General features: G+C 37.0%; 1 protein-coding gene and 1 pseudogene across 14 annotated transcripts in view; one reads left to right on the forward strand and one right to left on the reverse strand.

Moving 5' to 3' along the window:
• NUMB (NUMB endocytic adaptor protein) overlaps positions 1-22,381 on the reverse strand; it is a 152,761-nt gene that overhangs the window by 18,457 nt on the left and 111,923 nt on the right. For 11 of the 14 annotated variants that reach the window (XM_077909924.1, XM_077909934.1, XM_077909927.1 and 8 more), the window contains one exon: positions 20,107-20,139. The exons of the other annotated variants lie outside the window; for them this stretch is intronic. In XM_077909924.1, the coding sequence (XP_077766050.1) occupies positions 20,107-20,139 (33 nt within the window). The remainder of the gene's footprint in view (positions 1-20,106; positions 20,140-22,381) is intronic. 14 annotated transcript variants of the gene reach the window in all.
• LOC144321303 (akirin-1 pseudogene) lies at positions 1,763-4,457 on the forward strand (annotated as a pseudogene).

Genomic DNA, 22,381 nt, shown 5'->3' on the forward strand with positions numbered 1-22,381 from the left:
CATTCTCCTCTGTATGTGTCTAAGCCCTGTGCTCCTCCATATGGAAGGCATGGCCTTATTTAAATGAACATCATCATCTCCACCGTAACTAGGTATCTGATAAGAGCCTATTACATGCCAGGCAGTGGAAATACTTAAGAGTTGACAGTCCACTGAAAGGTGACACTTAGATAAAAAATAAATAAGACAGTAGTAAGTGTTATAGTAGAGCTGAAAACAGTGTATAATGATGTCAGAAAGAAGGCATGGTCACATCTATTTGTGGAATCGGGAAGGTTATTCGAAGGAAAAGATCAAAGTAGATACTGAAATAATTTTTCTAGATGCATGAGGTAGGGGTAGGGATGCAGGGAAGTGACAGAAGTAGTGGATATGATAGGCAGCAGCAGCAGCACAGAACATGGAAGAAAACAAGCAAACAATGTGACAAGTCTGGACTCTATAAATACTTCAGTATGCCTTGAGAGTGGGATGGGTGAGCAAGGAGCAGTGGGAGAGTAGGAAAGGCCTAGTCATGGAGGGCCTTGTGTGCTTGCTGAAGAATTCTGTCTTAATTCTGTGGGTAATTAGGAGCTACTGACTGAATTTTTTTTTTTTTTTTTTTTTTGCTGACTGAATTTTTTTTTTAATTTTTATTTATTTATGATAGTCATATATATATATATATATATATATATAGAGAGAGAGAGAGAGAGAGAGAGAGGCAGAGACATAGGCAGAGGGAGAAGCAGGCTCCATGCACCGGGAGCCCGACGTGGGATTCGATCCCGGGTCTCCAGGATCGCGCCCTGGGCCAAAGGCAGGCGCCAAACCGCTGCGCCACCCAGGGATCCCTGCTGACTGAATTTTTAAATGCATTTTTAAAATATCACTGTGGCAGTAGTGTAGATGGGTTGGAAAGAGACTGACGGGAGGCAGAAAGACCATAATAGATTCCAGATGACAAAAAATGAGGATTAAGCTCTCTTCATTGAGACAGGGATAGAGGTGAGAAAGTTATTATTTATTTATATTAAAAAAATATTCTATTTAAATTCAGTTTGCCAACATAGAGTATAACACCCAGTGCTCAGAGATGAGAAAGTTTTAAATGGAAAATAAAAGGGAAAAGTTGGAAGATGACTCTCAGGTTCCTGACTTGGGTAATTAGGTAAAGACAGTACCACACACTAAGAACAGAAGAGATGCAAAAGCAAGTGTGAGTGGGGAAGAATAGGATTTCCATTTTAGACAAGCCAAGTTTGGGATGCCTATGCAATATTCAGGGGATATATAACAGGCAACTGGATACATAGATCTGTAGAGAACTCTAAGATGGAATTTTAGTTTTGGAAAATACCAATCCTGGGAATAATAAGAGGGCCAAGGACAGGAAAGAAAATCAATAAATAACTGAGAGAAGATGAGTCTTTGAAATATCATAAAAGGAATAACCAGAAGGACAGAAAAAGAGACACTAAGGCTACTGAAACTAAGGGAAAGGATTTCAAAAAATAGTGGGGAGTCCAAAATGTCAAATGTTGCAAAGTTATCAAGCAAGAAAAGATGTGAAAAGTGTCTATTGGATTTAGCAGCCAAGAAGATGTGGTAGAGTGACAAAGGTACTTGTAATGGTTAATTATATGTGACAAATTGGCTAGGCTACGATTGCACAGTTGTTTGTTATCAAAGAGTAGTCTAGATATTGCTTTGAACATATTTTGTAGATGTGATTAACATTTACAATCAGTTGAGTTTAGGTAAAGGAGATTACCTTGATATCATGGGTAGGCTTCGTCCAATCAGTTGAAGACATTAAGGGTTAAAAACAGGTTTCCCTGAGAAGAAATTCTGCCTCAAGTCTCTAGAGATTTCAGACTTGCCAGCCCCAATAATCGCATGAGCCAATTCTTAAGTCCCTCCTTTCCATATGTATTGACAGATATCTAAATATATGTGTGTGTGTATACGCATAAAGAGAGAGAGAAACAGATGGTGGTTCTGTTTCTCTGGAGGTCCTGACTAATACAGAAGTGGAAGTCAGACTAGGATGAGTTGAAAAGTAAAAGACAAGAAGAGTCTATGAATATTAAATACCCTCTTTAAAAAAGCTTTCCTAAGCTTTTGCACAGCAAAGGAAACCACCAACAAAATGAAAAAAGGCAACCTACTAAATGGGAGAAATATTTGCAAATGATGTATCTGAGAAGGAGGTAATATCCAAAATACAGAAAAGAATTTACAAAACCCAACACCCAACATAATCTGATTAGAAATGAGCTGAGGACCTGAATAGACACTTTTCCAAAGAAGACAAACAGGTGGTCAAAAGATACATGAAAAGATGCTCCACATCACTAAATTATCAGGGAGATGCAAATCAAAACCACAATGAGAGGGGTGCCTGAGAGTTCCTCAAAAAATTAAAAATAGAACAACCATATGATCTACCAATTCCACTACTGGTTATTTACCCAAAGAAAACGAAAACACTAATTCAAAAAGATATATGCACCCCTATGTTTTTGAAGCATTAATTATAATAGCCAAAATGCGGAAGCACCCCAACAATCCATCAATAGATGAACAGATAAAGAAGAGGTGAGAAGCACACACACACAATGTAATATTACCCAGCCATAAAAAAGAATGAGATCTTGTCATTTGTGACAACATGGATGGACCTACAGGGTATTACGCTAAGTGAAATAAGTCAGATAGAGAAAGTGAAATAAGTCAGATAGAGAAAGACAAATACTGCATGATTTCACTTATATGTAGAATTTAAAAAACAAAACAAACAACAGAAACAGATCCATAAATACAGAGTACAAACTGATGATTGACAAAGGAGAAAAGGGTGGGGGAATAGACCAAATGAGTGAAGGGGAGTGGGAGATGATGAAAGCTTTCAGTTATGGAATGAATGAGTCACAAGGGTAAAAGGTGCAGCAAAGGGAATAGAGTCAATGGTACTGTAACAGTGTAGTAACAGATGGTAGCTACATTTATGGTGAGCATAGTATAACATAGATACTTCTTGAACCATTGTGTTGTACACTGTACACCTAAAACTAATGTAACACTGAGTGTCAGCCATACTTCAATAAAACACAATTTAAAAGTTGAAAAAAAAATGTCAAAAATTAGGTGCTGGGACCCAGCATCGACACAGTAGTGGGTATCTTCACAGAAGAGGTGTGAGTGGGGCTCGGACAGCCAGTCACTTTTGGCTTTTGTACCCAGTCAGATGATTTGCCTTCAACCTTCAAAGCATTTCACTTGATCTTTTTTTTTTTTAAAGATTTTATTTTTAAGTAATCTCTACACCCAACGCGGGGCTCAAATCCACAACCCCAAGAGTCATATGCACTGCACTTCACTTGATCTTTATTTGTATTAGTCCAGACTCTCAAATCCAGAAAGTTTATAAGGCAGCTTTGACTAAAGATAACTTCAAGAAATTCACCTTTTTAAGACATGAAGAAATAGTATCACAAAGATTGTTACTTCAACAAATGGAGAATAAACTTGTAGATGAAAACAAAGAAAAGGCATCTCAGATGCAAGTAGTTGAGACTGCTTTTATTGAGTGCCACTGAGGGCATATTTTACTAAACTGCTGCTCCAGGTATTTTTGTTTGGAAAAATCTATCACAATAGGGTACAGCTGTTTATTGGAAGAGCAGAAAAGAAAGATATGCTTGTCGTGCAGGGCGACGTTGAAGCAGCCCATGGAGTTCGAGGCGGCGCTGCTGAGCCCGGGTTCCCCGAAGCGGCGGCGCTGCGCCCCGCTGCCGGGCCCCACTCCGGGCCTCAGGCCCCCGGACGCAGACCCCGCCGCTGGCTCTGCTGCAGCCCGCCCTGCCCGACAGCGAGCGGCGCCTTCCGACCCCGGAACAAATCTTTCAGAACATAAAACAAGAATATAGTCGTCATCAGAGGTGGAGACACTTAGAAGTTGTGCTTAATCAGAGTGAAGCTTGTACTTCATAAAGTCAGCCTCATTCCTCAGCATTCACAGCACCTAGTTCTCCAGGTTCCTCCTGGATGAAGAAGGACCAGCCCACCTTTACCCTCCGACAAGTTGGAATAATATGTGAGCGTCTCTTAAAAGACTACAGATAAAATTCGGGAGGAGTATGAGCAAATCCTCAATATCAAACTAGCAGAACAATATGAATCTTTTGTGAAATTCACACATGATCAGATTATGCGACGATACGGGACAAGGCCAACAAGCTACGTGTCCTGAAGCTTTCTTGCATATCTGGGTACCAGGTTTGACCTCAAGAGATGGCTGCTGTACACTTTTTGCAACTGGTTTGATATCACATTTCAGTGCCAACTTTGCATCCTGAGAACACTTAAACGTTTCTGTGGGTTCATTTTATACAACTTGAAAGACCTTAAAACTTTCTGGTTGCCACAAGCATATCTTTCTTTTCTGCTCATCCAATAAACAGACTGCTTTTAAAAGGAAACTTAAGAGGGCACCTGGGTGGCTCGGTGGTTGAACATCTGCCTTTGGCTCAGCTCATGATCCCGGGGTTCAGGGATTGAGTCCCGCATTAGACTTCCTACGGGAAGCCTACTTCTCCCTTTGCCTATGTCTCTGCCTCTTTCTCTGTGTCACTCATGAATAAATAAGTAAAATCTTAAAAATAAATAAATAAAAGGAACTTTAGTCTTTTAAAAGATACAAAAGCAAAAAAAAAAAAAAAAAAAGATACAAAAGCAACAGAGAAGTCTTTACAGACCCAGATTCACCCAACTCCACCACCAAAGCTGGTTTCTCTTGAGACTCTTTACTGGGCATCAAAAGAATATATTCTCAAATGGGAACAGTTTCTTTTAGGACATGCACCATATCCTATTGGTGTTGAAAATGAAGCAGAAAGTACTATTCAAAATGAGATGCAGTGATAACTTCTTCACATAGTCTTTGAAAAAAACCTGTTTAGTACAGCTGAATATTAAAGAATATGCAGGTCATTTCAGGAACTTTATTTTTTATTTTTTTATTTTTATTTATTTATGATAGTCACACAGAGAGAAAGAGAGAGGCAGAGACACAGGCAGAGGGAGAAGCAGGCTCCATGCACCGGGAGCCCGACGTGGGATTCGATCCTAGGTCTCCAGGATCGTGCCCTGGGCCAAAGGCAGGCGCTAAACCGCTGCGCCACCCAGGGATCCCATTTCAGGAACTTTAGGAATAAATGTGCTCATATTGTCCCATTACCTCCTCAATAACAATGAAGATATGAGAATATACTAAGTCTCGGGTTAGCATTTCGAGACCTGCTACTACTTCATGGTCACGAATTTGCTTTCTTTCAAACTGATGGAAATGTTAAGATCTAACATTGAAAGGGGGACTGTGTATTTAATAAGTCACTAGTGAAAAAATATGGTAACAAATATGTTTTTCTACAAAAAGAAGGAGAGCTATAGGGCAATGAAGGACAGGCAGAGGATCAAAGGAGATCTTTAAGGATTAGGATAAACTAGCATGATATACTAGAAACAGAATGGTCTTTGGTATAAGATCAGTGCCACTATTCATTATTCATAAGCTAAGCAAATTATGGAGCCCTCTGAGCTTCCATTTCTTCATCTGTAAAGTATGTGTAGGATTGGTAAAAGGATCAGAGATACATAAGTACTTGAAATTAAAAGAGGGTAATAAGTAATTGGTAGCCACTTATCATCATTAGTAACCTCAGAGAACTTCTCTCAACAGTGAAGCTTCTTGAAAGATACACACTTTCAACAACTACAGATCATGTACATATGATGAATGAGAAAAGCCAGTGGAAAGATGGACATTGAAAGCCCAAGAAAGACCAAGTCCTCTAGGAGGTGGGATGGGATAGGACGGAGCTACAATACAAGTTTTAGACAGGAAGACAAGATGTCCCTTCCATGAAGTGGATGATGGAGTAAAGGTGAATAAAATGAAGATAGATTAGTAAAGAAGATATTGGCAAGTCGAGGAAGTTCACTCTGGAGAGCCATAAATTTTATCTGTGAAGGAGAGGAGATTGCTTGCTTTACTTTGCAGAATGAGATGGTAAAGACTTCTTTGTTTTTGTTTTTATTGAAGTTTGATTTGCCGACACATAGTATAACACCCAGTGCTCATCCCATCAAGCGCCCTCCTCAGTGGTCACCCACTTACCCCAACCCCTCTGCAACCCTTTGTTCCTTTCCCAGAGTTAGGAGTCTCTCATGGTTTGTCTCCCTAATTTTTCTCACTCAGTTCCCCTCCTTTCCTTTATAATCCCTTTCACTATTTCTTATATTCTCCGTATGAGTGAAACCATATGATGATAAAGACTTCTAATAGCAGTATAGCAGCAGAGCATAGTAACTCAGAGCATAAACTCTGGAACCAGGCTACTGTCTGGGTTTGAATTCTGGTTCTGTCACTTACTTGTATAACCAAGGGCAAATTATTTCTCTATGCTTCAATATCTATACCTATATAATGATGTTAATTTCACATACCTCATGGGATTTTTTTTTAATTTTATTTATTTATTTATGATAGTCACAGAGAGAGAGAGAGAGGCAGAGACACAGGCAGAGGGAGAAGCAGGCTCCATGCACCGGGAGCCCGATGTGGGATTCGATCCTGGGTCTCCAGGATCGCGCCCTGGGTCAAAGGCAGGCGCCAAACCGCTGCGCCACCCAGGGATCCCACCTCATGGGATTATTATGAGAATGAAATAAATTGATACACGTAAAAGATTTAGAACTAGGGTGATTATATAATTTACTGTCCAAACTGGAGCCCTTTTTTTTTTAATTTATTTTTTATTGGTGTTCAATTTACTAACATACAGAATAACCCCCAGTGCCCGTCACCCATTCACTCCCACCCCCCGCCCTCCTCCCCTTCTACCACCCCTAGTTCGTTTCCCAGAGTTAGCAGTCTTTACGTTCTGTCTCCCTTTCTGATATTTCCCACACATTTCTTCTCCCTTCCCTTATATTCCCTTTCACTATTATTTATATTCCCCAAATGAATGAGAACATATAATGTTTGTCCTTCTCCGACTGACTTACTTCACTCAGCATAATACCCCTGGAGCCCTTTTGAAAGTGGACGGGGGCACTATTAAACCCAGAAACAAGTGTTATACTGGGACTGTTTCAGACAAATTGGGACTGCAGTTACCTCACTACCAACAGTTAAAACCCATATTTAATCAACTCTTCTGTAGCATTTTGTATTTTGATAGAAGGTAAGCTTCATGAGGGCAGGGGTTTTTCCATCTTTATTATTCACTGTTGTAGCCTTGGAGCTTAGAACAATGCTCGGCACAGCATAAGAGTTTAAGAAATATTTCCTGAAAAAATAAATTTGCTAAATATCTATCATAGGGAATGGGAGACAGTTGATCAGTGAAACAGACTGCCAAATGGCACTGAAAATTCTGTGTAAGGAATTGAAATGTACATCTTTATCAATCCACTCATTGTGCAATTATTGCCTGCAGTGTTTAGCTTCTGAGGCAACAGACAGGACTGCTTCTAGGTTGGGAGACTGTAAGTAGAAAAAAAAATATCAAAGATTACTTGACTGATTGATTTAAAGAAGTTTTTATTTAAGTAATCACTACAGCTAATGTGGGGCTCAACTCATGACCCCGAGATCAAGAGTCACAAACCCCAATGACTGAGCCAGCCAGGTGCTCTTCAAAGGTTTTTCTGAATAGGATTGTTCCTCATTTAGTCTCCTTACTCTATATAGCAAAATATAACAGTTTTTTGGCCCAATTATACTGTTACAAAAACATCTCTGCTTTTTGAGGTATGTAACAAATTTTATGGTGTGGTACTAATGTATCACCAAGGCATTGTATTTGTCATATTTCATCACCTTTGATTTTCTAAATAGGGGAAGAAAACAGATAATATGAATCCTTCTTGCATTTGTTCCTACTTTGGGTACTGATTCTTGGATGTCATGACAGTCTGCCACAATATAGTTACTTCAGTCAGGTATTGAGATATTAACACTTAAAGATACCTGTAGCTGAATTTAAGTTCAGACTTCATCATACAAATTCTATAGTAGCAATGCTCCTGTAGTATTTGTGCACTTTACAGTCTTCCATTCTACTTATATAAACTAAGATTCCTAAGCACTTTTCAGAAAATGATAAAAATTTTTGCTTTTGTTTGCCTTAAAACAATTTATTTAAGCCAATATCCTAGGAAATAAGGTCAAAGTTAGCTAACAGAAAGACTAAAATACAAAGATAACCCAGAGTAAGTATGAAATATAGAATTTAGGTACAAATTAGTAACACAAACACCCCTTTACCAAAAAAGACTACATATTACTTCAGAAACTAATAAAAATGTAGTAGCTAGGGTACTGTAGATGTGAGATATGAAGAATTATTTCATCATTTGTTCCAATACTTTCAATTTTAAAAACAGTTTCACTATTCACAATGACTAGTCAATTATGAAAAACAGTTTTACAACAAAAAGAAAATTGTTTATTCTCCAAGAAAAGAGCATGGGTTTAACATGGAAAGGACTTCAGTAACTTCAAATTTAAACTGGTAAAATGTGAGAAGGATCAGGCTAACCTATGAGTGAAAGATGACAAGCGTCAAGTATAATTGAGCTAGTAACCACTCAACTCTATATATCCAACTTAGAATTTTAAAATTAACATTTGCCATAAACATCTTTTATTATGAGCAGATATAAACCAATATATAAATTAAACAGGCTCCGACACTGGAGAAAATGTGAGTAGGTAGTGAATCTATTACAAATTACTGAATTAGGAAACCTTTACTGCAAGTAAGAGGAATGCACAGGTAATCTTCAAATGAAAACGCCAGTGAAGAAACACAAAATGCTTGCAAAAATGACAGAGAAATAGTAGGTTCAGTTCAGTAGACTTGAAAGATCACTTTCTCCTAAGTATTTGAGGTACTCACAATAAAAGGCAATTGAAATAACTAATTACAATAAAGAACTGTTATCTACCTACTTACCTATCCCCAGAAGGTTTTTTAAGTAGATCCCATTCAAAAAAAGAAAAAGGATTATGATCACATGTTAGTGATATTCTTGGTAGGCAGATCCTTACAGATGCTCTTCTATTTTACATATTGGTATTATCCAGGGAAGTACTTCAGATTTACCGTTGGAGAAATAAGTTTTTAAACTGTTTATTTTTTATTTTTTATTTTTTTAAATTTTATTTTTTTTTAATTTTTTTATTTATTTATGATAGTTACAGAGAGAGAGAGAGGGAGGCAGAGACACAGGCAGAGAGAGAAGCAGGCTCCATGCACCGGGAGCCCGACATGGGATTTGATCCTGGGTCTCCAGGATCGCGCCCTGGGCCAAAGGCAGGCGCCAAACCGCTGCGCCACCCAGGGATCCCAACTGTTTATTTTTTAAAAGATTATTTATTCATGAGAGACAGAGAGAGGCAGAGACACATGCAGAGGGAGAAGCAGACTCCCTGGAGGGAGCCTGATGCAGGACTTGATCCCAGGATTCCAGGATCACGCCCTGAGCCAAAGGCAGACACTCAACCGCTGAGCCACCCAGGCGTCCTGTTTTTAAACTGTTTAAATCAGAGATTGGCAAACTTTGTCTTTTTCTTTTTTGTTAAGATTTTATTTATTTATTCATGAGAGACACACAGAGAGAGGCAGAGACACACAGGCAGAGGGAGAAGCAGGCTCCATGCAGGGAGCTCGATGCGGGACTCGATCCCAGGACTCCAGGATCACGCCCTGAGTCGAAGGCAGACACTCAACCACTGAGCCACCCAGGTGTCCCTGGCAAACTTTTTCTATGAGGGATCAGATGTCAAATATTTACAGCTTTGTAGGTTATAGAGTCTATGTCACAACTACTCAACTCTGCCATCGTAGCACAATAGCTACAGACAACATAAAAACAAATAGACATAGCTTTGTTCCAATAAAGGTTTATTTACAAAAACAGTGGGCCATAGTTTGCCAATCTCTCACGTAAATCTTCTAATTCCTGGAAAGTGATCACTAATGAAATCTTTTTGGAAAGACAATTCATTATATTGAAATAGTAGACTCATTTAGAATTATGTCCCTGAATCAATCTTTCTCTTTCCTTTTCTTTTTAAACAAATGTGGCTATATGTTATCTATTGTTTTATTTTTTAAAGATTTATTTATTTATTCATGAAAGTCACACACACACACAGAGGCAGAGACACAGGCAGAGGGAGAAGCAGGCTCCCCACAGGGAGCCCCATGTAGGACTCAATCCCAGATCCCGAATCACACTCTTCAGCCGAAGGCAGACACTCAACCACTGAGCGATCCAGGTGTCCCACTATCTATTGTTTTAAACTGCAACTCAGGGGTGCCTGGATGGCTCAGTCAGTTAAGCATCTGACCCTTAATTTCTGGTCAGGTCATGATCTCAAGGTTGTGAGATCAAGCCCTGCATCAGGCTCTGTGATGTGCTTAAGATTCTCTCTCTCCCTCCCCTTCCTAAAAATTAATTAATTAAGAAATTAATAAAAAAATAAAATAAATTGCAACTTAGATCTCAGTGCTAACTCCAAAGTTCTAACTCCAAAGATCTCCAAGATCACCATGAAATAAAAATGTGCAATTAATCAACAAATAGAAGTGATATTTGAGAGCAAGATAATTGTACTGGGCATATGAAGATAAGAGCAAAAAGGTGAAGCAGCTGTTAAGCAAAGAAATGCTATAAAGACACATGGGAAACATAATATGGCATAACTACAAAATGTTAAGAAGTAACTGCAGCAAACAGACCAATTTGGGCAGGAGTGACAGAACTACTCTTTCTGAACAACAGTGATTTGCCATTCTATTGTGCAAAGTTCTTTCTTTACAAACCAAAATGAAATTCAAGTATATCCAATGTGTAAAGAATCACTAGTCAGTCTTTCTGTCACATCTATACACAGAAATAGCCCAGTCATTACAGAGTAATGACACACTAACAGGCAACAACATGGTGTGCCTTGCTATTACAAGGTAATGAATTCTCAGTGAATGCCCCACTAAGAAGGGGGCTTTTGAACAAAGAATGGAAAGAGATGAAAAAGTGAGCCATACATATATCTAGATGATGTGTGCTCCAAACTAGAAGTTATAGCAAGTGCAAAGGTCCTGAGACAGAAGCATACCAGGTGTGCTCAAGGAGGCTAGTGTGGCTGAAACTAAGGAAGCAAGAATAGGAGAAGATAGGAAAAGGGACAGAGAGAATTAATGTACAAATGGCCTATAAGGCCAAAAGACTTTGGCTTTTATTATGAGTAAGGCAGGAAGCTACTGGAGGATCTGGAGCAGTGGAGAAACACAATCAGCCCTCTGTCTTAAAAAGATCACTCAGACTGATATCCTGAGAACAGATGGTAGGGAGGACAACAATGAAAGCAGGGGAAGTAGAACATTGCTGCAATGACTCGGATGAGAGAAGATGGCCTGGGCCAGGGTAGCAGTGTGGCGGTATTGAGACAGGAACTCTTGATGGAATGGATATAGGGTATAACAGAAAGAAAGGAGTCAAGATTAGATCTTAGATTTTTGACTAGAGCATAGGTATAGAGTTGCTGTATACTGAGATGGGGAAGAGTTTGGGAGGGACAGATTAGGAATTTTTCTTTTCTTTTTTTTAAGATTTTTATTTATTTATTCATGAGAGACAGAGAGAGGCAGAGACACAGGCAGAGGGAGAAACAGGCTCCCTGCAGAGAGCCTGACGTGGGACTCGATCCCAGGACCCCGGGATCATTCCCTGGGCTGAAGACAGGCTCTTAACCGCTGAGCCACCAGGCATCCCATGAGCCACCCAGGCGTCCTGGAATTTCCTTTGTGATGTGTGAGTTGCCTGGTGTACTGTTTAATGATGATGATGATGATGGTGATAACAATACCTAATACTTAGCCACTGCAGCAGGCTGTTTTGTAAACTTTGCTTATATTTATTATTTAATCTTCATAGCAATCACATGAGGTTGGAATTAGTATTATCCTTTTTTTATAGATGGGGAAACTGAGGTACAGAATAGTTAAAAGGGTTAAATAGTTAAGAGTTTTAAGAGAATAGTCAAAAACCTTTCCAAAGGTCACAAAGCTAGTAGGTGGCCAAACCAAGATTAAATGCAAGCACCTGAGTCCCTAGTGCCCTTAACCCCTATGTTATACTGCTTCTATGATGGAAATAACACTATGGAGTTCAGAGGAGATGTCTGAAGATACAAGTTTCAGTCATCAGCATAGAGATGGTATTTAAATCTATGACACTGGAAGAGATTATCAAGGGACAGGTATAGGTAGAGAAGAGTCCACAGACTGGGAAGTAGGCAGCAACACGAGGAAAAGCCAAGATCATGATCCCTGAACTCCAAATGAACAGTGTTTTACAGCAGGGGAGGAACAGACTATGACAAATCTGCTAATAGGTCAGGTATGTTGGTAGGTAGGATCTTGGAATACCAATACAGAAGAAAACTTGCTAAGAACAGCTTCAGTAGAGTGGGGAGGGTAAAAGCCTGATTAAATAGGTTTAAGGAAGAAAAGGAGAGCAGAAACTGAAGGCACCAAGAAGAAACTTTTTTTTTTTTTTAATGAAGATTTGTTTTGATCCACTACAGAAAGAAAAACTGATATGGAAGAGTGTGGGGAGCACTGCTTGAATAAGTAAAAGCTAGAATAATAAGAATCTAGTGGAGGAGTTAGCCTCATCTGGGAGCACAGTTAATCCCTTGGATAGGAGGGAAAATAGAGTATATGGGCACAGAGTAGGGAGGTGAGTAGATGTGGTGGTGGCACATGCAAGAATTTTCTTCTGATTGATTCTATTTTTTCAGTGAAGTAGGAAGCAAGGTCATCAGCCAAAAGAGAGAACAGAGTAAGGAATTCTGGGGGCTTAAGGAAAAAGGAGGTGTCAAATAGTTATCTAAAAATGAGATAGTAAATGAGCTAAAAAAAAGTGAAGACTGTCTTGCTCATCTTTATATTTGGATAGCCAAGCACAGTCCCTAGTATGTCTTAGACACTATGACTTGAGCTTAAGAACCACTGTGTTTTTTGCTTTTTTAAAGATTTGAGAGAGAGAAAGAGAGAGAGCATGTGCACACAAGGAGAGGCAGAGGGGGAGAGAGATGGAGAGAATCTCAAGCAGGCTCCGCACTGAGCATGGAGCCCCATGCAGGGTTCAATCTCAGGACCCCAAGATCACGACCCCTGAGCTGTAACCAAGAGTCGATTACTTAACCAACTACATCACCCAGGCTCCCTTAGAACCAGTGTTTTTATTAATACAAAGATTAAAAAAAACTCCAAAAGTTAATGAATTTTTTTTAACTAGAAAAGGTCAGTGACCAACGCATTTCACATGCTAGTTGATCATGTTACAGGAAATAATGAAACCAAGGATGACTAGAAATCTTCTGATAACTCTTGAGATTGTCTTTTTTTCTTCAGAAAGGTTATAATGCACTTCATTATACTTCATTATTCATTTTTTTGGGAAAAAAACCCAAATCATAAAAGATATATCTAATAACATACAAAAAGGTAAAATGTATAGAGAAAAGGCCATAGGAATTTAAAAAACAGGCAGATAAGGAAAGAGGCAGCAGATAGTCCCTTACTTTTTTTCTTTCTTTTTTTTTTTTTTTTTTTTTTTAAGTAGGCTCCACACCAAGTATGGAGCCCAGTGTAGGGCCTGAATTCATGACCCTGAGATCAAGACCTGAGCTGAGATCAACACCTGGATGCTTACCCAACTGAGCCACCCAGCTGCCCCCATTGCCTCACTTTAAAGAAAATGATCCAGAATGAAGATAAGCATTAAGTATGATTTGTTATAGAGGAGAAAATCTGGGAAATCTAAAATAGAATGCAGATGTTGAGTATACATACTTAAGAGTAGTTATAAATACCACACAATGTTCATTCTTGAGAATTAGGTAAAAACAACATAACAACATATTACTTTTCAACCATGGTTAGGATGACTGGGTGGCTCAGCAGTTGAGTGTCTGCCTTTGGCTCAGGGCATGATCCCAGAGCACGGGATCGAGTCCCACATTGGGCTCCCTGCATGGAGCCTGCTTCTCCCTCTGCCTGTGTCTCTGCCTCTCTCTCTCTCTCTGTGTCTCTCATGAATAAATAAAATCTTTAAAAAAATAAAACATAAAACCATGTATTCACGGGATCCCTGGGTGGCGCAGTGGTTTGGCACCTGCCTTTGGCCCAGGGCACGATCCTGGAGACCTGGGATCGAGTCCCACATCGGGCTCCCGGTGCATGGAGCCTGCTTCTCCCTCTGCCTATGTCTCTGCCTCTCTCTCTGTGACTATCATAAATAAATAAAAATTAAAAAAAAAATGTATTCTCCAAAATATAATAATTTCTAATTATGCCAGTTAACAATTGAAAAACCATAAGAACATGAGAAAAAATATGTTTGGTGGTATATTAACAGGATCTGCTAGAACAGATGTAATATTTTTGTGATTTTTTATACAGTGAGAACTGCCCCCCACCCCAACTCAAAGTGACATAATAGTCCAGGGAGGAGTTTAGAAACTCAAATGCCTACAGGATTAACAGCAGGTAACAAAAGGAGTAAAGCAGGCTGACTCTAAGCATGATAGGGAGTTGCAGGGATTGTGGCAAACAGGCAAACAAAAGGTACAGTGGCTACTTAGCTCAAGCCACTGTTGCCACATAGAAAGCATTCCATTTTGCCAGATCTTCCAATTCTTAAGATAGATATTCTAGTTTTTATGCAAAAACTTTCCAGTGTTTGAAATTTTGGCAACTAATTCAAGTTTATAAATGGTGCGCAGGGCATACAAAGCATATTTGTGGGAAGCATTAAGGCCCATAAGCTATTTAGTGTATTTATGAAAGACAGACCATAAAATATGGAGTAGGAGAAAACTCTGTACCAACTTTCAGAAAACCTTGGTTTCAGGGTAGGCACTGCCCTTTAGTACTAAACTAGGTGACCTCTTCGAGCTTGTTTATTCATCTGTAAAATGTAGTTTCATGAACTATCCTAATTCACTGAGTGGTTGTGAGTAGCAGATTAGAAAGTAGGTCAAAGCATATCATAACTATAAAGCTCTATGTAAATATAAGCAAATAGCTGTGAGATAATGGAAGGTATTTTTTGGTCTCTGCCCCTGGTTCTGGGCACAGAGCTTCTGAAACCCTTGTAGTTTCCTAATTTCCCAAGTGATAAGAGCACTGAAAGCATCTCTTATTCTAGTATTTGGTCTTTGATTCCAACCCTGACACAGTGCTCCTAAAATCCTTGTAAATTCCTTAGTGATAAGAACACTTGAGAGGTAACTCTGAGTAGGCTCCTATAAAAGGGCTGGTTACCAGAAAGAATAAGCCATTAGAAGCTTGGAATTTTTAGCTCCATCTCATACCTCATCCTCCAGAGAGGGAGAGGTGCTAGAAATGGAATTAAGAATTGGTCATGCCTATGTGAGGAAGTCTCCATAAAACCCTAATTGTCCAAGGTTCAGAGAGCTTCCAGGTTGGAAAACACACTACACCAGGAGTCATACTCCATCTCCAAAGGACAGAAGCTCCTGTGCTTGGAACCTTCCCAGACCTCACCCTATGTAGCTCTTGGTCTGGCTGTTCTTCTGTTTCCATTATTATATCTTTTAAATAATCTAATAAATAATATATTTCCCTAAATTCTGCGAGCTGCTCTAGCAAATTAAACCTGAAGAGGGGGTTGTGGGAACCTCTGATTTGTAGCCAAACCAGACAGAAGTTATAGGTAATCTGGAGACCTATTACTTGTGATTGGCATCTGAAGTAGGGTGGGAGCAGTCTTATGGGACTGAATCCTTAACCCATGGGATCAGACACTATCTTCAGGCAGACAGCGTTAGTATTGAGTTAAATTGCTGGGTAACTAGCTGATGTTGCAAAAAATTGGTGTACGGGAAAAAAAATCTCTAAGCCTTTGGAGTCCAGAAACAAAGTATTTTGCAGGAGTATTAAAGGAAACACACAGAAGAACTCACAGGAAGTAGACTGAACTGAGTTTTTCTAATATGATGGCTTTAAAAAGAGACCTAATAGGGTAGCCTAAGAACATTTCATATCTTTGTATTCAGTCAGTTCCTCATAAAATGGTAATATAGACTACTTAGCTCATGGAGTTCCTCAAATATATTAAAATTATAAAATCTTTTTCAAATGTTAAGTGCCATGTAATTATAATTACTTGGTTAATCAAGTTATTTGCTTGGTATGGCCAAAAACACTAATGAAGCTGTATACAGTACTTCCTAAAAAGCTGAGTACATTCTTGGCTCTCCTAACAACAGTGAACAATTTAATGTAGCTAGTTTGGGAAAAGTTATTTCAAAGTGTCAGGGTTTTTTCCTTCTGTTTTAAGATGTGTGTTAAGCTTACAATGGGCTAATAACACAGTACTGTAACAGATTCAGGTTTATCTGTTCACTATTGAGCACTACTCCTATTAACTGGTGATGCAGGAATAGAGAAATGACTGGTTGTTCAGGTTAAGGAACAACTTAGGAAGGAGATGAAGCAGTTCTCCTGGCCATGATTTATAAATTCAGATTCAGTGCTAATAATCCTTCTGTCTACCTATAATCACGCAAATGGGTTTGATTGGAAACACCTCTTGATAACTGTTGTTCTCTTTATCTTGGACCATTAAACCATACAAGACATGAAGGCTAAGAAAGTATCAAAATTTATGAAAAACTATACTGGATTAAAAACTTCCTATTCAATAGTTAATAATATTGTAGAAACTTTGTATGGTTACAGATGGTAAGTAACACTTATCATAGTGTCTCATAATTAATTAGAAAATCACTATCTTGTATGCCTAAAACTAACATATTATATGTCAACTATACTTTAATTAAAAAAATAAACAAATTCCCTATCATATACTGTCCAGTGAGATTCTTCATTTTCAGCTCTCATTAAACCACAATTGACTTGGCAAACTTGACAAACCAAGTCTCTTTCATCAGCCTATTTCTAGTAGATTAATGTGGAAGTGAGCTGAATGATAGCAATTTGAAAGATTTAAAAGGCTCTATTAAAAAAAAAAGTTTTTCCAAAAAATAAATAAAAGTTTTTCATTTAAAAGCACATTTCTGGGACACCTAGGTGGCTCAGCAGTTGAGCACCTGCCTTTGACTCAGGGGGTGATCCCATGGTCCCGGGATCAAGTCCCACATTGGGCTCCCTGCATGGAGCCTGCTTCTCCCTCTGCCTATGTCTCTGCCTCTCCGTATCTCTCATGAATAAATAAATAAATAAAATCTTAAAAAAAATAAAAACACATTTCTGGTAAGATTATGGATAATGTTTTTTCCTTGTTGGTTTTCCACTCTTTAAATGACTTAACTATACTTTAAAAAAAAATTGTATATTAAAATAAAATCACCCTGCCATAAAAAGAATTCTCCCCTTAATAACAAAAGAATTCTGAAAACCACATTTGTTCATAGATGCTGTTATGAGGTTGTTTAGCAACCTTTTCCCCCTTTTTTAGAAGTTTTAATTTAAATTCCCCCAGTTAGTTAACATACAGTATAATATTAGTTTCAGGTCTACAAATTCAGGGATTCAATACAGCCACAAGACACCTGGTGCTCATCTGCTTAGCATCTTTTAAGGAAATCCTGTGAGACTAAAACTCAGTAGTATGATTTAAATATTCAATAAAATATTAGTTTAAACCACTAAAAAGGACTCTTTAAAGCCTTAATAAAAAAGTAAGTTGATTGAGAGGTAAAATCCAAAGTTAAATTATTACCTTCAAAGAAGAAAGGAAGTGAAATGTGTTTATAGGAAGCTATTTATTGGCATCTTTTAAGGTTAAATCTCTTATTTTTATTTTTTTTTAAGATTTTATTTTTAAGTAATCTATATACCTAGTGTGGGGCTCAAACCCATAGCCCCAAGATCAGGAGTTTCACATTCAGACAGAACTAGCCAGGCACCCTTAAGGTTCAATCTTTTAACTTTGTAACTAATGTGAAAACAGAGTGATTATGAAGCATAGTGATTAAAACTGTGGGCTCTGGGAATCAAATTATCTGGGTCCAAATTTTAGCTTCTACTAACTTACATCTGTGAATTTGGGCAGGTCACCTTTATTAACATTAGTTTCCTCATTGTAAAACAGGGAGAATAATAAATTCAGTGGTATCTTAAAGATTGAGATGACTCCTAATTTTCCTTCTCATGCCATAAAATTCATGTTGTAAAATGCAGTGAAAACAGCCAACAAGCACAGTGTGACCCAGTTCAGCTACACTTGTAGGTGTAGCATGACTCCATTCTGTACAGCAATGAATATTGATATTTTGGGATTGATTTTGAAGTGAGAGCTACCTTTGTTCCCTAACATCATGTTGTAACTTTTTAATAAGTGTTATTTTAATATGTTTTTTTCTATAAACAAAATCAGTATTTTCTACAACGTAGCCTTCTCTATACAAGGTCTACATAAGGTTGTTTTACTTAAGTAGACATATTAAAAACATCACTTGGAAGCTAGTTTAAATTGTATAATAATTATGGTGATATGAAACTGCTTTAAGAAATTCTCTTTGGAAAAGAATAAATATCTACAAAAAAACTTCCTTAACAATTGTAATGCCTATTTATATAGCTGACTCTTAAACACCACTGCACTGTGCAAATCCACTTATATGCAGTTTTTTTATACAGTACAGTATTGTAAATGTATTTCTTAAGATTTTCTTAATAATATTTTCCTTTCTCTTATTTTAAGAATATATATATAATACACATAATATACAAAAATATGTGTTGATTGATTTTATGTTGTTGGTAAGGTCAACAGTAGGTTACTACAGTTAAGTTCTTGGGGAGTCAAAAAAATCATACAGGAATTTTTAACTTCAGGGAAAGTTGGAGGCCTTGACCCCTGGCATTGTTGAGGGTTAATTGTAATGATGCAAATGTTTATAGGATTAATTCTTTCTAGATATGGACCTGTTAATTTAACTCAAACCCAAAATGTCTATTAAGAAATTTTATTGTGATGTGTGGGTAAATTATATGATTTTCTATTTCAGATTGATAGCAGTGACTGAACGAAGAAGCCATTCAATCTAAAATCTCTTCAAATATGTTTATAAACAAATTTATAGTATAAAGGTGATCTACATGAACATTTAATTTTTTTTTTACATGAACATTTAAAAACCAGCTACAACTAAAATATTTACTTGAGAAAAAAATGGAAACTATTTATTCTTTAAAACAAATTTTTCAAAGTAACAAAACCACGTAGTAGAAAAACAATTATGATGGGATTTTTATATTCACATTAACTCTTAGTAATTTATATCCATGGCAGTAGTGTTTGGAAAGTTCCAGCCTAAATTATTTTGTAGCACTTACTCAAAATTAAATAATGATAAACTCTGACACAAAAATGTTAGTTACCTGTTTGTATATATATTCTTAATTCCAAGGAAATCTGAACATTCAATAATCATTACTTGAAAAGCATGTACAGAAGGAACATCCCACACAATGACAGATATTTGGTTGACTACTAATTAAGACAGTTCTTAGGTTAGCAGCCCAGGTTAAAAATGACAGAATCGTCAGAGATTTAGTTTATGTACTTTCACTCACTTCACCTGAAATTTAATTTAGATTGAAAAAAAGTACTAGCATTAAATGTAAAATGTGGGGTATATTAAATTTCCACTTGAACTTAATATTTCTTCCCATTTCTCTGCCAATATTGAGCACTAAGCAAAACCCACTTGTTAAAAATCCAACTAATATGCTAATATGCACAGCTTTGTAAGATCAAATTAAATTAAACACCTAGCTTTGAGGAAATAATACTTTACAACCTATTTGCTTTCTTTATTGGATTTCAGTATCAAAAGACGCACAATTAATATCATAGATAGCAACTTTCCAATTTATCAATTTTCATATATAGTCAAATCAATTCCTGTATTATAAAGAAACGAATGTCAGTGCTATACTAGGGGTGTAACTCCTTATAAAGCAAGCACGAATGTGGCATTAAACTTACTTTTCCAAAGAAGCCTTTGAAGAACTTCCTTTCCTGGAGGAACAGGGGGACAAGTCGAGCGCTATTATTGTATAGGCTAAATGTCCCAGGGTTTCACACCAATAAGCACATACAGAAGTTGGGTAAAGGGCAAAGTTGGAGAAGGGGAGGGAGTGAGAGTTTTAAAGAGTTATCCATACCAGGAGTGACAGGGAAAAAGGAAGGGTGCATGAAAATGCAGGAAAACATACTGTATGGCCTAAGAATCCATGGAAAGAGAAGAAATCAGAACCTGTACCCATGCAGAGCAACTAGTTAGTTTAGTATTCTCTATTTACTTTTGAAACAGAGATTATCCAAATTTGGCAGCAAAGAAAAAGATTAAGACATATTGATTTGGTGAGATTTGCATTTTAAATTTCCTAATAGTGAGTAGTAAATATATTTTTCAATTTCCATACACATTTTTTCTGTTTAAAAATCAGTGGTCAACTATATGGAAGTCATCAATTAAAAAGAATAGTTCACATTTGAATAACCACATAAAAAAATGCAACACATTAAATTATGAGTGTGCAACAAGAATCCTTGTCAGACTTTTTCTTACTGAATTCAATATGTAACTTAGAGAACTCCTACTTATCCATTGGGATCAATTTGCAAACATGTGTATGTGTGGGCTGATCAATTCCACAACAATCATGGGGAGATAATAGATATGTTCTATTCCAAACAGAGAATAAATCCTCTTTTTTAAAGAACACAGAGCTAATGCTTTCACTGCAGCTGGAAAAAAACAAATATATCTGAGAACCAAACATCTGTGGACCACAACTGAAATTTTAAAATTTTAAAAATAGTGTTTTCTTTTAAAATGCTACTGGTTTTAGAATTAAAAAAACTTGCATTGACAGTGATAAGTATACAATTCTAAACTATGTAGATAAAAGAGATATAGCTATTTATGGCTCCAGCACTAATTTTTAAGCTGAGAAACTTTAAGATCAGAATTTATGCGAAAGTAGATGGGTTCTAACCCAAGCTATTTTAACTTTACATTTCTTAACTCTGGTTGTTAAGCCTTTAATTTTCATAATCAGTTTTTAATGTTACATAAATGTCTAGAAAAAGACAACCGTACTGAAATTTTACTCTCTTAGACAATTTATAAACTCATTCGTTACTCTCAACACTGAAGTGTTTTCTAAAAAAAAAAAAAAAAAAAAAAAAAAAAACACTGAAGTGTTTTCTACTTAAGTTTTGAAAATCACAAACAGCATCAAATATTTCCCCACAATGTTTTGAACTTAAGTTGGAAAAACAAAGTAATTCAGATAGTTATTGCAATAAGACTATAAGTTTATTTCTACTGCCAAATTTGGTGACCCTAGTTTTGTTAGACTGTGAATGACCATCAGCTTTTAAAGATGCAGCCCAAAGTTAAAGATTCACCATTCTTAAGGGATAGGAAGGTAAGGGAAAGAGATCTGTTAATATTTAATTCAGCTCCTAAAAAAGCTCTTGTTAAACATGTAGCTTGCCCTCTTTTCATAAAAGACCTCAGATGTTAATGAAAAAAGTTGACGTGCAAAATGCATTAAATGCATTAAAAGATAGTATTAGAGAATATTAGTATATTTAAAAAAACAAGTTATGATTCTTTTACCTGCTAAAACAAGAACATATATTAAAGCAAATATATCAAATAGTGAATAAAAAAACCAACATATTAGAAACTGTCAGTATAATGAAACTAGTCTAAAACCAAGACAGAGAGGGAGAGACATTTAGAGACAATGGGAAGAAAAGACCTTTTAAAAGGAAGGGCATCTTGGACCAGTGTCAAGCAAGATAACAAAAGGCCCAATATACTTTTTACAAAATAGACTGATAAATGACATTACTACTCACCCTGCAACTGACAATGTCATTAGAAGCACTAAAAATGGGCAATAGTTGTTTCTGTCATTTTATCACACACAATCCAAGTCTCAAGGTAGCTAAATTTGTGCACTTATGTCACAAAGTAAATGAGTTGTAAATAGCTGTAACTAACTTTATCATGCAAAGTAAAAAAGAATTTAAACATATTTATGCTCTGAGAAGCAGGTTTAAAACTCAATCTTTAAAAAAGATGATTTTGTTTAGTTATAATATCTTTTCATTTGAGAATATTAACTATGCAGGTAACTTCTAGTTGATCCCAGTTAAAGTGATCCTAAATTGTGAGGGACTACTTTGAGGATAAATAAAAACTATACTTGCAAATTATCCAACTTCCTCATTATTCACAAAT

The sequence above is a fragment of the Canis aureus genome, chromosome 9 (assembly GCF_053574225.1).
Source record: "Canis aureus isolate CA01 chromosome 9, VMU_Caureus_v.1.0, whole genome shotgun sequence".
Taxonomy (NCBI): Eukaryota; Metazoa; Chordata; class Mammalia; order Carnivora; family Canidae; genus Canis; species Canis aureus.